The sequence below is a fragment of the Varroa destructor genome, unplaced genomic scaffold, assembly GCF_002443255.2.
Source record: "Varroa destructor unplaced genomic scaffold, Vdes_3.0 BEIS01000003.1, whole genome shotgun sequence".
Classification (NCBI taxonomy): domain Eukaryota; kingdom Metazoa; phylum Arthropoda; class Arachnida; order Mesostigmata; family Varroidae; genus Varroa; species Varroa destructor.
In genome coordinates this window covers 57402857-57417895 of record NW_019211456.1, presented here as the reverse complement: position 1 = coordinate 57417895, position 15039 = coordinate 57402857, and the positions used below count along the sequence as shown (strand labels likewise).

Sequence of the window (15039 nt, the reverse complement as noted above, 5' to 3'; positions counted from 1 at the left end):
TCAATGGCGGCTAACACACCCACTAGCGGGAGACTCGAAACTACTTGTACAAGTAAAAAAAAAATGTTGACATAACTAAGATTGTTAGTGTATTTATTTTCAGTCGACGGCTACAGCGAAGATACACTAAAAGGAATCACTGATGACCTTCGCTGCAAAATAAAAGGTGTGAAACTATTGCATATTTAAAAAAATCCATATGTATATATCTGGTTAATAATATTCGCCACTCTGCATCATATAATCCAGGAATTATGATGTAGCACTTTTTCGATCGGAAAATATAAAAAAAAAAAAGACGATTTTCAATTATCGGTGTTATTTAGATACGAGCACTTTAACTTAGTCTTCGGAATTTTTTTTCAACTGTGCAAAAATATTGCTAAATATATATTTTTGCTATTATTTATATTGCTAACTACATTTGCAAAATTTACACGCGCCAGAACAACATTTCGTAACACAGTTTTCTAACTAATTTCTATTTCTCCGCTTCGAATAACGTGTATTGTATTGCACATTTTACTGATTGGGAGCTTGATTGATGCTTAGTCCTACCGGGAACGACTAAGAGTTTATATAAATTAAAATTCATTATAGGCTGGTGAAGAACAGGTAAATGTGTTCATTTGACAATTGATGCAATCCACTTTGTGTTCATTTGATTGTTGCATTACAACTGAAAACGACGTTGGCATAAAATGTTTTTGCTGGCAAAGCATGGTTCAATAAGCCGCCGATATAGTATAACGAAGACAATGACAGACGTAGAGGACGTTTAAGGTAGGCGTAAATAAATTTACAATGAGAGCTTGCTTAGTTCATTCACCATGAGATGTTCAAATATCAGGGATAGCCCATACAACGTACAGGGAAGGGCGAGTGCCCCTTTTAATGAGAACTTTTATAGATTCTCTGTGAACGCGATACACAGCACAGCCTTTCACACCCTTTCGATAGCGTGCTTATTAAAGGGTTCTTTAGTGGCCCACAACGTTACTTCTGCTCAAGTAAAAAACTAACGTATTGCATTACCCCGTCGTCGAGCCGAAGAGGGGGTTCTATTGAAACTACCGCATTCTCACAGCGCAACCTCATTGCTTCGGTATTGCGCCTGCTTACTTCAAATCCGAATTCATCAACATACGTCTTGTATCTCTTGAGGGTTAGCAATGCTCGCTAAGGATGCCTATTAATAGACGAGCTTGTTGGCCTAGAGAAGGAGATTTACCCACCGAGTCGTTTCTTTACCTCTCTCGGTAAGGACTGGTAACTTTTTTGCTTATTAATTTTTTTTAGGTCTGTTTGAGTAACACAATTGACGAACAACTGGCACCACCAAAGCGTAAGTCTATCTTATATGAGCCGAGTGTAGGGCTCTGCTCAGATGGTTCCTGTCGAGGCCACTGCCCACTAATTCTGAATTGCTCTCTAAGGCTTTATGACGAACAAGGCCAGATCCTCATTTAACAGTACTATAGGCTGATAGGAGAAAGTGGCTAGCGCTACCGAATTATCAGGTCCGAGTCACCCTAGTTAGGTTTCCACCACACCAGACGAGCTAATTTTTTGCACAGGAGCATGTTCTTTCTTGCACCTTCTACACCTGGCCTCAGACCATAGTTTGAGACAACTTTGTTTCCCAGACGAATCTTGTTCAGGTAATCCTTCTCCTTTAAAACTTCCTTAAGCAACACTTTTCCTTCATTTCAACATTTGCGCTATGGAATGATGTAAAATATGGGCCTCTCGCTCCGTAACCAAAATAACGCAGTATATCTGTATTCCCGAAACACTTCATGAGATGAGTAAGCACTATACATATCGCCAGTGTAGAAAGAGCCATGTCATCTGTCTTCTTTCTACATAGTACACAGCTGCCAGGGTCTTGGTTCCTGGCATGTAAGAAGCATCTACGCTAAAAGATAGGTAATTTTTTTCGAGGTGTGGCATTCGCTAAGGCCATGATTGCGTTTGAGCTATCGTTATATACTCATATATCGTGCGTATATAACGTACTGACATGCTGTAGTGCATTGGATTGATGCTAAATGCTAGGACTTGGTGATTCTGCATAGAAATTCCTTGACCGCAGTGGCCATAGACTCTGGCAAGATTTAAACGTAAACCTCAAAGTGTGATTCGGCAATTATCATTAGGAGCTTCCTCTTCGGTTCTTTAGGACGTAAATGCTTGACAGAGTTCTGGCTATTTCCGGAGATACTCTGATTGCTTTTGCCTGTCTGATGCTGTATACTCCTCGCATTAAGTTATCCAGCTGAATTCCCAAGTGTCTTGCCGTTTTAACAAAGCTAATCCTCTTATTACTCAGTATTAGCATGGCAGGCAGACATTTCTTCCTGCTAATGAGTAACATTTTTTCCGGCTTTGTGGGGCCCAGCGATAATTGATTAGTCTTTCATCCATATTGATATCTGTGTGAGCGTTCGATTTGCCTAACCCTGCAGTCCTTCGACTGGCCTTACCTGCACAGTAACAGCCCGGTCATCTGTTGTTAGAAAGAAACAATTGTTACTTTCAATAAGAAATCTCTTAAAGTTAGAACTCCATCTTATGCCAGGATGCACGGTAGCGTGCTTAGTATGAACCCCTGTGGGACCTTAGCAGTCAGAGTCTTACCGTTAAGCGCCGACCTATTCCGTAGATAGCTGTCGATCACAGGGATCAGGTATAAAGGAACCTGCCCTTCCTTTAAGCAAACAAACACCAGGGAAAGTTCTCAAAAGAATTTTAGTATCTAGAAGAATCGTTAAAAATAAGTTTCTCGAATCCATTGTATGCTCTCACTTTCTTGGCGCTTTTAAGGACCTTATCAATTGCAGACAACCCGGATTTTTTTTTAATCCAAAGACATTTTTTGACAGGAGTCTCTTTTCTTTTGCTACTGTCGTAGATCTCGGCTTAATGATAGCCTCAATGCCCTTTGCAAACGTCCCTTGTAGCAGATAAACCTGTAAGACCCATTTCTCTTGGTAATTCACTTTATCTTTCTTTCTGATCACTTTTTGGAAAGCAGTCCAAGCTAGGGATATGCGGACCATTATTAAAAGATTATTAAAGGATAGTGGCCCGCAACGTTACTTCTATATAGTCATCAGGTTCAAGAACCCTTTAAGTGCTATGGTGACTGTAGCCGGGATTCAACCCAGTTTAGGAGCCTTGCTTGATTCGTGCACCTTTCTGCAACACCTCTTCTTGCGTAGCCTTATCGTGCTTCAGGTTGTTAAACTCCATTGTACAAGAGGGGTCATGGTAACGAGTCGATAACGAAATAATTACCGTCAGTTTCTCCTTTTCAAGCACAATTACCGCTTACTTTTCCTTTGATTAGCTTATAGGGTCGAGTGCACAGGCCGTCCTGTATATTTTCTAAGAACTCTTTCCAACAAGTCGAATTTCTGCCTTAATAAATATTAAGGCCTCTCGAATGCCTCGCTTTTTGCCTGTGTTCACTTAGGGTAGCCTGCAACGCGTTTTTTTGACTTTCTTCTAACGCGATTGCATTCCTGCCGCTGTGCATGCCCTGACTCCACTAGTAGTTGCGTTTTTATTATTGATTAAGTAAATATGAATTTCCTACATCACAAAACCTTACTAGTTGTTGTAGGTCCTACATATTTTGCGGGACGCCATGTTTCTGTGTTCAACGGTTTATAGCTGCCACTATTTTTCCCCTCTAAGGTGCATCAGAGTGGAAGCAGGTGTTGCTACCCCACTTGTGTGTTGCGGATGAACCATGAAATCTACAGCGTTGCGATTATTTAGATCTTCTTCTTCGTTAAGCAGCTATCAACAGTAAAGGTAGTCCATCTATTCAACCTTACACATCATAAGGTTTATAAAAAATTGGCATGAAAACTTTCTTAGCAAGTGGTCTATTTTGAGCTGTTAATTTACATTCGCCTGTGAGTTTTCGCTGCGATTACTATGCGATCTCTGTGTATTATCGCCCAGTTTGTAGAATGTGTTGGACGGTACGTGCCACTACAGTTTCTGTATCTAGCCTTCTAGAGCTTGTACCAATGAGTCATAGCAATAATGTTTTTCCATTGTGACTGTCCTGCCGGGGTATTTAAAGGCTTTGTGCCCCATCTCTTTAGCATCACGAGCAGAGCGGCACTGTGACCCATTGGGTCACCTAGAAAGCGGTCCGTCTTAGGCATAAGTTGCCCTCTGCTAGGATGTTGTTTGCCATTACATAATTTGTGAACGGGACCACGGCTAACCAACAGATAGCGGTGCTCTTCATTGCTTTATTGACAATGAGACAATTTTTGTCAATCTCGGTGTAGACAGTGCGTTCCCTCCGCGTCCCTACTACAGATTGATGATTGCTGGACACTGAGAATTTAATCTAGAATTTTACCTTGGACTACTGCTGTTTTTCGTCCAAACCGATAAAACTCAGTAATGATTCATGATCCAGAATGACCTTATTTACCTGGATAGCGTCCCTAGGCAGACGCATGATTTTTTGAGGCACCCTAGAGCGGGTCAGCTTAAAAAGCGTGGCAAATGAAAAGTTAACAACTACTGTTGATAAGTACTAACGCCGAGCGGTAGGGATATGCGAGATATTACCCAAGTAAGGGAATTGCTGCACTAAAGAACCTTGATATGTAAAAAGTGAGGGCAATATATTGGTGTGGTACGTTCACCCTTCATTGTTTATTTTGTAATTTTTCAGCAGACATCTTTATCAAGAGTTTCCATGAACGTTAATCGTTATCTAATTACCACTATATGCTTCAGATAAATTTGTGATGAATTATTAATACATTTGAAATCTTTGAATTATCAAGCATTTTAAAAGTAACTTATGTGTCGAAAAGTATCTAAAACTTGGTTAAGCATGAGAATAGTCGCTGAATTTAGCTGTTACCACCGTAGAAGTTTGATTGAAATTTTACGGTATACGCACTTCACGCTAATTATGGTACAACATTGGCTAAAAAAAAGCAAAAACCTTCAAATTAGCTGTAGTGAAAAGAACTGTTTAGGATTAGAGTATCTATTGAAATTGACGAATTCGAAACTCCCTTCCATTGACAAAAGAAAAAGTCTGTGGATCCAAAACGTAGCACTCAGGAAAAAAAATTAAATACGCTATACTAAAGTATGTTTGCACGTTTTTTTCCGTGGAACTTCCCCAAATAAAAATGATAAGTCGAATGATCACACTATATACTATCCATTGGTTTTACCGAAGGTTTGCTAAACCGAATTATAAACTTGCCTCAGTTATCCTTTTCACAGTTATTTCCGCCAAGTTCAGCGCACGTGTGCAACCGCTTTTGGCAGTCACTGGAAGACTCCTTAAACCCAATCGTAGATTGAGCCGCCTTAACTATGCTCGCATTTTTGGATATCCTCAATCGGTTTAAAGCTTTTTTTGGTTGTTTTTTGAGCTTTGAAAGAGGCAAATTATGACAGGCTAAATATTATTAAAAAAGCCCTTGAGGCGACACAGGCAAAAGTGATTCGAGCCATCGAAGCAGTACAAGCGATGCAAATAAAGACGTGCAAACCATCATGCATATCGTGGTGAACCCATGACTTTCATGATTTGTTCTCCTAGAGCGCAGGACAGTTTCGGCATACAGCTTTACGAAATCATAAACGTGAAGGAAATTCCTTGTTATGCTTTTTATTGACAGCAGAAATCCCCGACATGAATTTACAACGCCCCATTCCCCAATAGTAGAAAAATATGTTGAGTAAGAGGTAGTTTTTGACCTACGTCTTGCAGTTCTGCTTAGTGAGAGCTTGCCTTCTAAATTATCCTTGACCGATTGTGTTTTTCCCATGTTATATTTTAACAACTGTCTTTTCACCTGTATACATAAAGCGTGAAAGAAAATTCAGCTCCATTACTTGAGCGCGTCAACATTCTCTCGAAACAACTGCTTACTCGAAATACACGTTCTTCAGCAAAAAAACAAAAAAGAACTGCCTCGTCTTCTAATAAGCCTTCGAGATAACCTCTACAGTCTAAAATGTGTAATTCGTCTGCGAAATTCCTAAGGATGACTAGATGGCTCTTCGGCAGACGCTTCCTCATTTTCGTCTATATTCGCTTCTACCATGTGCACCCTTTAGCACTTTCTTTTCATTTTTTTTTATAAAATTTTGGAATCTACAACTTGCACCGAAGTAAATTTGTTTGTGGGAAATTTTTCTCTCAAAAATTAGTTTTAATCCTTAAAACAGTGCCTGTTCGCTAATTGCCATGTCTCGTGTTGTTTCGCGTTCTTCACATGGACGCCCCTGAAACTTTTAGAATACCAGTAGCACCAAGGATGTACTCAGTGATAGGTAAGCTGAATGTTAGCTTGATTACCAACAAGTATACAAGTGCTGCTGGACTCAATAAATCCGCGGGCAGTCTCGGCCTTTGGAAACAAGTACAATATCCATATGAAATCGGTGTAAGCACTACTTGTATAGCCCAATCGATTTAAACGCGGAGAGTCTTCTATCATTCGTTTGAGCTCTCTTCTGCATTCAGCCTTCGCAATGTTAAACAGGCTAAGAAGAAGGTCACCTATAATGACAAGAATGAATTCTACCGAGTTCCCATGAATTGGCCAGTATACACCGCGTTGATTTCTTTCTCAGAGCTAGGTGACCTGTTAACTTAGTAAGGAATGACGAACAAAAATATATCCTCATTACCTCGGAACATAGCTACGCTTGGTCTGAGGCTCTTTGAAACTTTGGAAGCGCTGGTAAACACTGCCGAAAGTGTACTTGCCTTCTACAAACTACTCATCGTGTGCAATGTCCGTGCTGTCCTCAAGAGTTTTCATATATATATATATATATATATATATATATCCACCTCAAAAATTAAGATACGACAGCAAAAACGGCAGATTGAACGAATGCGTAATGCCCATATGCAGTGTCGTAATAATAATAGTAATAAAGTGTAATAAGGAGATAAGGCGCACCAGTTTTTTTAATTTAAAGGATAGCCAGCATCTCCGGAAAACAACTATAAAATATAGCACAGTGCGGGAAAATCTGGGTATCATAAAAGTGCTTTCATACGCCTTTATGTAAAGTTCTTGCATTATTCAAGGTCACTATGTAACTACGCCACAAGGCACGGAAGCTTTTCATTGTTTATCTATTTGTTGATTACTCTGCTAGTTACATATTACTGCTTTGTTGAATAATATTCCAGATGCGTTGTGGGAATTAGCCGAATTGGAAGAAGAAAATGCTTGCCTTGACGTACAGGCGTCGGCTAGAATGGTGGTTATTGATCAACTTCTCGACCTTCATACCGAGAGAACGCGTGATCTCGACACCTACTTTCGTGGCGTACAAATGTCGGTAAAGGGAATTCGGCACAAAAAGCGTTCACCGTCAATACAACAACCACGGGGAAAGTTTGTTACGCCGAGCGACAAGGGTGAAGAAACACCTAGTGAAAATTCGCTATCCAAACCGGAACAGACCATCAAAACGAGCTAAATATTCTAGGTATTCGTCTTCATTCGAAAGTTATGTACAGCACCGATACGATTACTGATGACAGAAGCATTAGACCGTTAGTTAGTCGTACAGATAGATAATGTTTGTTAATTGAAATTTTAGTCTCGGTGATAGCTTAGTGGGTTCGAAGTCGAGCATAGACACCATTTCTTTTGTACTGGGAGTTAGTCGCGTGATGGAATATCTATATATAATGGCGATGCCGGACGTAAAACTAAAGACACAGAAAGCTTTGAGCCTGGGGTTAATGGGCTTGAATGCCTCTCTGCACAGTGATAAAATTCAAAAGCGTGCAAAAAATACATACGCCTGCAAGAGGAGTAAAACCTAATGGAAATGAATTTGTAAGAATGAAACCTATTTTATACACATTTATACTTTTGCTATGGAAAATCAAATGCTGCAATAAGATGGACTTTTTCAATTGTGTTTCTGAATCATATTTGGCACGATAAATAATCATAAAGGATAGGCTCAGTAATACACCGGCATACAAACTTTTAATTCTTGAGTCTGAACAATCCTTCGAATGGGAATGTTCCTACAAATAACACCGCTTTCTGCTTCTTAGACTCACTTGGCAATTGCTTAATAGGGCAGTATAAGCTAAACGATTCGGCAGAGTAACAACTATCATTTTTAACTAATTTACGAATTATTATTGATTGTATCCGGATTCACGGTCCAGACACACTTGATTGAGTCTGATCAAAAGTCAAACTTTTTAAAAAATATTGAGCTTTTGATATCATCTCGTTTTGCATTTGTTGTCTACCGTATTGTATTGGATTCGAACAGCGCAGCTACTGCAACGCTTAAGACCATTATTGGAAATCTTCACGAAAATTTGATTCTTACGCCTTCCTTTCTAACTCACATAAACTAATGCTAAAGCGATTTCAATTAATTTACTACAAATGTGTATTATTTCGCATTCGAGCGAAAGCGTATAACCTTAGTGTTTGTATTGCATTTTGAAGAGGGGAAAAAGCCTTATTTTTTTAAGATGAAAAGAACCTAATCATGTTACAGCCAGTACATACGAGCTTTTTAACTTTTTTAAAAAAGAAAAGACGCTAGGAACCTATGGTAAACAAGCTTATAAATTAAGTGCCTGAATAAGCGTTTTTCTGTAAAAGATCCAATACGAAGATCGTCATTCTTTCTGAGGGGATCCGTTGTCAGTACGTATCAAGCTGTCCTCCACAGGTGCCGCTTTTTTGCTATGAATACAGTACGCACAAATAAACAGCACAGTACAAGCCTTACGTCGGCCAATGGCCATCCAGTAAAATGGAGTAGGACATTTAAACGTGTGCATAAGGCAACGTCCGTCGTTAGATGTGTTATACGAATCACACAATTCGTATGATGTGTTATATCTTCTTAGCCGCCGACGTACCTATCGGACGGCTCCTATGAACAAGGAACTTTTTTTTTAGTTAACTCATCAAGAGGAATAGGTACTAAATAGCGTAGGCAATAAATCGACTGAGTGATTTAAAACGAAGCAAAGACTATCATGAAATAGAGTTTAATGTGTTTAATGTTTGAATTTACGTAAACTGTAAAAAAACATAGGTAAACATGTGAGTGACGAAAGGCACAAGAATTGTTTCGAAATTCTTATTCTCATTATGATTCCTGCAGTATGAAATAGTTACTTGCTGTAACAGTACACGTGACCGTACATTGTACCACGTAACTTATAATCAAGTGCCTTACACGTCGTAGATAGCTGCCCGATAACGAATAAGCCGTTCATGATAGCGGTCGTATTTGGATAGGTACCGCTTCAAGGTTGCGTCAGACTAATCGCATTTCATTAAAATACTCGAAGGATAAGGCAAACTTGTTTCTATAGATGACTTTCTAGGCCCTTGTCTTATAGAAGTAGAAGTTCTAGGATGGTAAAGCACGTCTCCAAAAGACGTTGCAGGAAGCGTCCCTTTATCAGGATAGGACCTAGGCTACGTTTTAGTAATAATTAAATATTATACTGTCTCGTTCAGCTCGTATCAGTTCAGAAGTGAGATCGTGGGCTCGTGTGTGGAAGTTTCGTACTGCTCCTCCTGGGGCTTCGGCGCGATCACGACGCATTTTATTTTCCGTTTCACAGACCTGAAAGCGACAGGCTTCATCAGAAAATCACATTGGGCATATTTGGACGGCAGATGGGCATGCACGATACCATGGTCCAGTCAAGCGCATAATTCGAGCGAGTAAACTAGGCCTTCTCGCGTAGTGCCCGCAGTTCGTTTTAAGATATGCTGGCTGAAGTGGGTTACAAAGTAACTTTTGGAGTTTTTACAAACAACAGATCTTTCAACTTGGCCATTACTTTGAGAGCGGAGCGGCGTTGAACGTATATAACAAGATCTCCATAGCAAACAGAGTGTTTTTTTGAATATTCTCAATGTGAACTGCGTGCCGCTGTCAACACAGGAATAAGTACCTTTGGATTTTCACGCCCTGCAAATGTAGATGTTAGTTTTGTGTAGTCGATGCTGGTGTACCTGTTCGCAGCGGACTCGCTTCAGACCAACTTCAATTATATAGCACAATAAAATCGGTATTGTAAATTACTTTATGGCTTATTAGGTTCAAATCATTTTCTTTAACTGTTTTTAATGGGGCTCTTCGGATAGCAGATGATAAAGCTTATTCGGTGTCTTCAGCCACCACAAAGGCCAAAACAAGCAGAAACAAGCTAATCGTTTCATTATTACGATACCTGTGTATCCTCTTTGAAGTATCTTTAGCGAATCGAAACCCAGTACCTGTGAGCAATGACGGTGATTCCATCCAAGAGAAAAATAGTTCTTAACTTTATGAGAACTCCACAAGACGTGCCAGTTTTTGATATTATGCCAGGCCAATAATTACTTTCACAAAGTCTATATCAGGTTATCGTCTTAAATCAAGTCCCGTCGCTTTTACAATGCAAAAAGGGAAAAACCTGAAATATAGTTGATTCATGGATCGTCATTTTCATTACATAATTCGAACTCGCTATATCTCTTGTGTTGTAGTACGTTGTTTATCTTGCATACCTGCAAACTAACAATACTTGATATTGTCATCTACGGAATAACACTTTTGGGAACCCCTTTTGCATTGAGCACTTTGGCCATACAGTGACGATGGCAGCTCCTTAACTCAGCTGAAATCTGTTCCTATAGGAGGATCGGACACGATGAGTACTGCATGCAGCGTGATAGTCCTGATATCTGTGAGCCTCCATCACACAACGATACATCTACACGTTAGATACGTAAGCTTGTAGGGTGTGAATAATTGATTGAATATGTATTAGAGCGTACTCTAGTCAATCACCCATACTATCTGGGAGCGTGCCCACGTTGAACAGAGGGCTTCCAAGAAGAGTTCGTCATACTGCGCGAAAAACGCTATGACTCTAGAGAACTAATAGCATTTCGCAATCGAAAATAATAATACCACTGGCAACAGAAGCAGACCTTCGTTAGTTTTGCTGAAATGAATATATTTGTCGCAGGTCCGCTTTAGGATAGCACCGTAAAAGAGGCAAGTCGTGAGACTGATGTATGAAACTCTTATCGATATTTGCATTTGTCGCGAGTGTGCATGGAGATAATATGTGATACAATTATCCGCTGAGTAAATTTAAAAGTTATCCCGTTTTCTAACAAAGTTCACCTCTCGCCGCTATGATAAGCGAACCTTTTATGTTGCTGGCTGATAACACAGCTGAATAATACATGAGCGGCTGTCGTATGATTAGCATTTCAGCCTGAGTTAAAACTGCCGCGAGTCCTCGAAAATGTATGCCGTTTATTTCTAGAATTTTTCGAAGCACACCCTTCACGACTTAAACAAGTTGTTTGTGCTAGGGACCGGAACCCATAAGGGCCGCACCTGTTTGCTGTCGATATTTCCAACGCATTATCTGGCAATAAATCTGAACAACTAAAGCTATAATTCGTATGTAGTTAGATACTGTGCTAACTCTATGATTGCAGAAATAAATAATACAATATAAAGGTTCCATTTTTTCATCCCTATCGACAAACGTCAAGCAAAACCTAGAAAATAAATTGTTGAACACGTGATATGGGCGGCTTACTCAAGCCACGGGCTAGGAATTGGCGGTAATCATTTGGCTGAATCTTATGCAAACTTCATACATCTAGTGTTACGATAGTCGATTATGAAGTCCTACTTAACTATAACAGATGCTTATCACTGCAAGCGACTGACAGCACGAACTTTATTTTGAGCCAAAAATTAATAAATGCGCTTTATGATCTAATTTTTACCGAATACGTAAGGGTGAAACATTGTGACTGCAAAAATGACTTCCAGCATTTTCTTAAAGCTGGGAAAATCGTCTCTTGTTAGAATTGCACAGGCAATAGCTTGCGTTACAAATGCGACGTAAGATGAAAGCTTCAAGGCCATATTCACTTACGTCTGCAGGTACCGTAATTGGTGAAGCTTGATTGTTCTAAGTACGCAGTATACCTTGTTCCATTCATATTTCTGTTCTGGTCAATTCCTCTAACAGATACTCCTCAGCTGCTCATGTCTGGAATGAAAGAGCCATCACGAAATCACGGCAAAAAATTATCTGACCCAAGTGACGTTCTGGTGGATGTTGTGTTTCAACAGTTGCAGTTATGCTATCAGAAATGTATTCTACATAATCGATAACAACAAAATTTAGATATCAAATTTATTTTGTTTAAAAATTAACGCTCACAACATCTGATTATATATCCAAAATACCTTAGCCTCTCCTCAATTTGTAGTGTGCACTGAAGATGACAGTTGTATTCCAGTACATTTCAAATGTCCTTTTTTCAGACTCGTTTCTGGTAAAAAAAAAAATAATAGACAGATCTTGTTGTGGGCTTTCCTATACCGTCTAAAGGAGCGCTATAGCAGAACGCTGTAAATTTTTAAAAGTTATATTGCAGTTTTCTTCAAGGCTCCTTACGGCAAAGGTATGTAACTACACGTGTTCTGCTTTACTCGTATATTATTTCTACATATCCACGAAAGATATTTTAACTGGTCAGATTTTATAGCTTTTATCTCAGCCGTATCAAGCTTGCGACCATGGAATACGGTGTGATCATCGAATCTCATATTTAGATAATCGTCACGTTGGCACCACAGGTACTGACACGTATACCAACGTGTGAATAAAAATACTTGAAGTCCAAACATCTCTTAATATTTTGATAGTTTTCTGATAACTTACTCCAAGGTTTTCTATAGAAAGGTAAACGCAGAAAATCTTTAAGGGGCTGCTGCGTCTACTTTGGAAAGTAATAACCCTGCCTGTGTTTGACAATCTGCATCGTTGGTAAGTATATCTTCAAAACGCTGGCACCGTACATGAAGTGTTAATCTGCTTCGTGGCAGAAGACATGCTAATGAAAGCCTTCAACCAAGTTTTATCATTTTTATAGGGGCTTATTATTGTGTTAAGTTCGTAAGCCGTTGTTCACCTGTTATGTAACTTCGTTCGAGGTAGTGTGCTTCGCTCATCAAAAAGCTTCAATTGTTGTACCTTGCTCCGCATTATCACTATTAGGTTTTGTTATCCGTTATAATTACTGCTACCGAAGTCAACCAGTGTACTTCTTGCTATTCTATATGGACGCTTCGGTACACTTATATGTCTGCGCTGGAACCCAGCACGCCAAGATGCCACGAACATAGACCGCCTCTGGTACCGATAGCGGCAGGTGAAAGCACGTTTAGGGCAAACGAAGTCTACTGTACTAGACTTCCAGGACGACGTAAGAGTACTAACAACGCCCCCCAAAAAGCTGCAGAATAGCGCTGCATAGACTTAAGGTCGCTGCCACGTTGTAAATACGTCAGCTGCTAGTGAACGCAAAAAATACACAGCCGTATCTTGGGAAAGATATCCAGGTAACACTACCGATGGTAAAGATAGCGCAACAAATGCTAATAATATTGACAAATTGATATATATATATATATATATATATAATATATATATATATATATATATATAATATATATATATATGTCGAATAGGTCGCGGTAAGCAGATTGTTCGCAATACACAGCATAACTGTTGTGTAGTTTTTTAGCACTTAAAAACGGAGACCGGCAATTGGTCTTTGCAGAATAGAACACTTCATTAGACGCAACACCTCACAATATGTTGAGCTACTTACTTTCTGTGCCAAGAATAAAAAAAAATCAGTTCGAGACGTGTCAGAGCCAACAAGCGGTGTTCTTACTATCGCAGTAATTCCCGCTAGTTGAGACCGGTATCCTAGGCCAGATTTAGACAAGTTGCGTGTTCGAATGCCGAAATCCGTGTGGGGTCGCGGGCAATTTTAATCTGAGTCACATACTATAATCAGGTAAGTTACTCTGAAATAAATAAAAGCGAATTACGACGGGACACAATGGACGCGAAAACCTATTTTGCGGCTCAATTTACTGAAAATGCGAGCACTACGCGGGTAACATGCAAAGGCCTGCTGAAGAACAGTAAGATACTTATCATAATAGAAGAAGTTTACAAATGACCTAAAAACACATATGTAAAAATCGTATGATAAAGGCATCAAGCGCGTGCATCTTAGAGCTCTCCTGGTAATTATCCAGAGATACCTACTCTGCCCAGGAGATGTGACAAAGAAATCGTTCAATAACCTCGTCCAGAAAATTTCAAACTAACTATCACTTCAATTACTGTAGTATTTTTAATGCAAAATGAATGAATCCGATAGATCGGTACCCTGTTCTTTTGAAACTGTGCAAATATTTTGATTAACTAGACGAAGAATCGTGCGTATGTGTAGCGTACTCTGCCATTCAAGCCTATCTTTAATAGTACTTAATCATAGCTGAACCAATGGAATATGGATTCATCTGTTCGACATGGAAAACCTAAAGCATCGAATCTATTCGAGCTTTGCATAATCTTTTTTCAGAATAATATATATATATCTCTCTCCACTCAGGTGCGCGTGTTCTCAGAGAATTTGAAACTGAAATTTTTTGAGCAAATTGCGTCAGGTGAATACGTTTCATAGGCATAATCCGTCTCGTTACTTTTCCGATGGTCATTTTTGCGTCAAAACTCATTCGGAACGGAAGGTTTGCTCCAATTCAAAAACGCTTCCAAGCGATTCTTTGTTAATTTTTATTGTCTTCAAGCGATAAAGATATTTCAGATTAACTTTGAAGAAATACGAGGTATCGAAAAGTGTTTACTACCTACCGTTTGTGTATTGCGAGGTTAGCCTTGACGTAAAATTCAAAAGCAGTAACTCCCGATTGCTCTAGGGAAGAAGGCTTTGTCGAATGGCAGTTAACGCACCAGTAGAATATCACTTCTGGAAGAGATATCTCAGGTAGAAATTGTTGACAATATTTGCCTATATTATATTTTGTAATTATTTCACATTCCCTCTAAACAGGTTGGCGGGACAGCAGACACGGGCATTGGAGGAATTTCTCGTGAAGCGCTCCGACAATCTG

At 39.4% G+C, this 15039-nt stretch overlaps 1 protein-coding gene across 7 annotated transcripts in view; it reads left to right on the top strand.

The window, feature by feature from the left end:
• LOC111247708 (uncharacterized) overlaps nucleotides 1-9056 on the top strand; it is a 29810-nt gene extending 20754 nt beyond the window's left edge. For all 7 annotated transcript variants that reach the window (XM_086983254.1, XM_086983256.1, XM_086983251.1 and 4 more), the window contains 2 exons: nucleotides 104-166; nucleotides 7211-9056. In XM_086983254.1, the coding sequence (XP_086839380.1) occupies nucleotides 104-166; nucleotides 7211-7503 (356 nt within the window). In that variant the 3' untranslated portion in view covers nucleotides 7504-9056. The remainder of the gene's footprint in view (nucleotides 1-103; nucleotides 167-7210) is intronic.
• Nucleotides 9057-15039: the final 5983 nt, after the last annotated feature.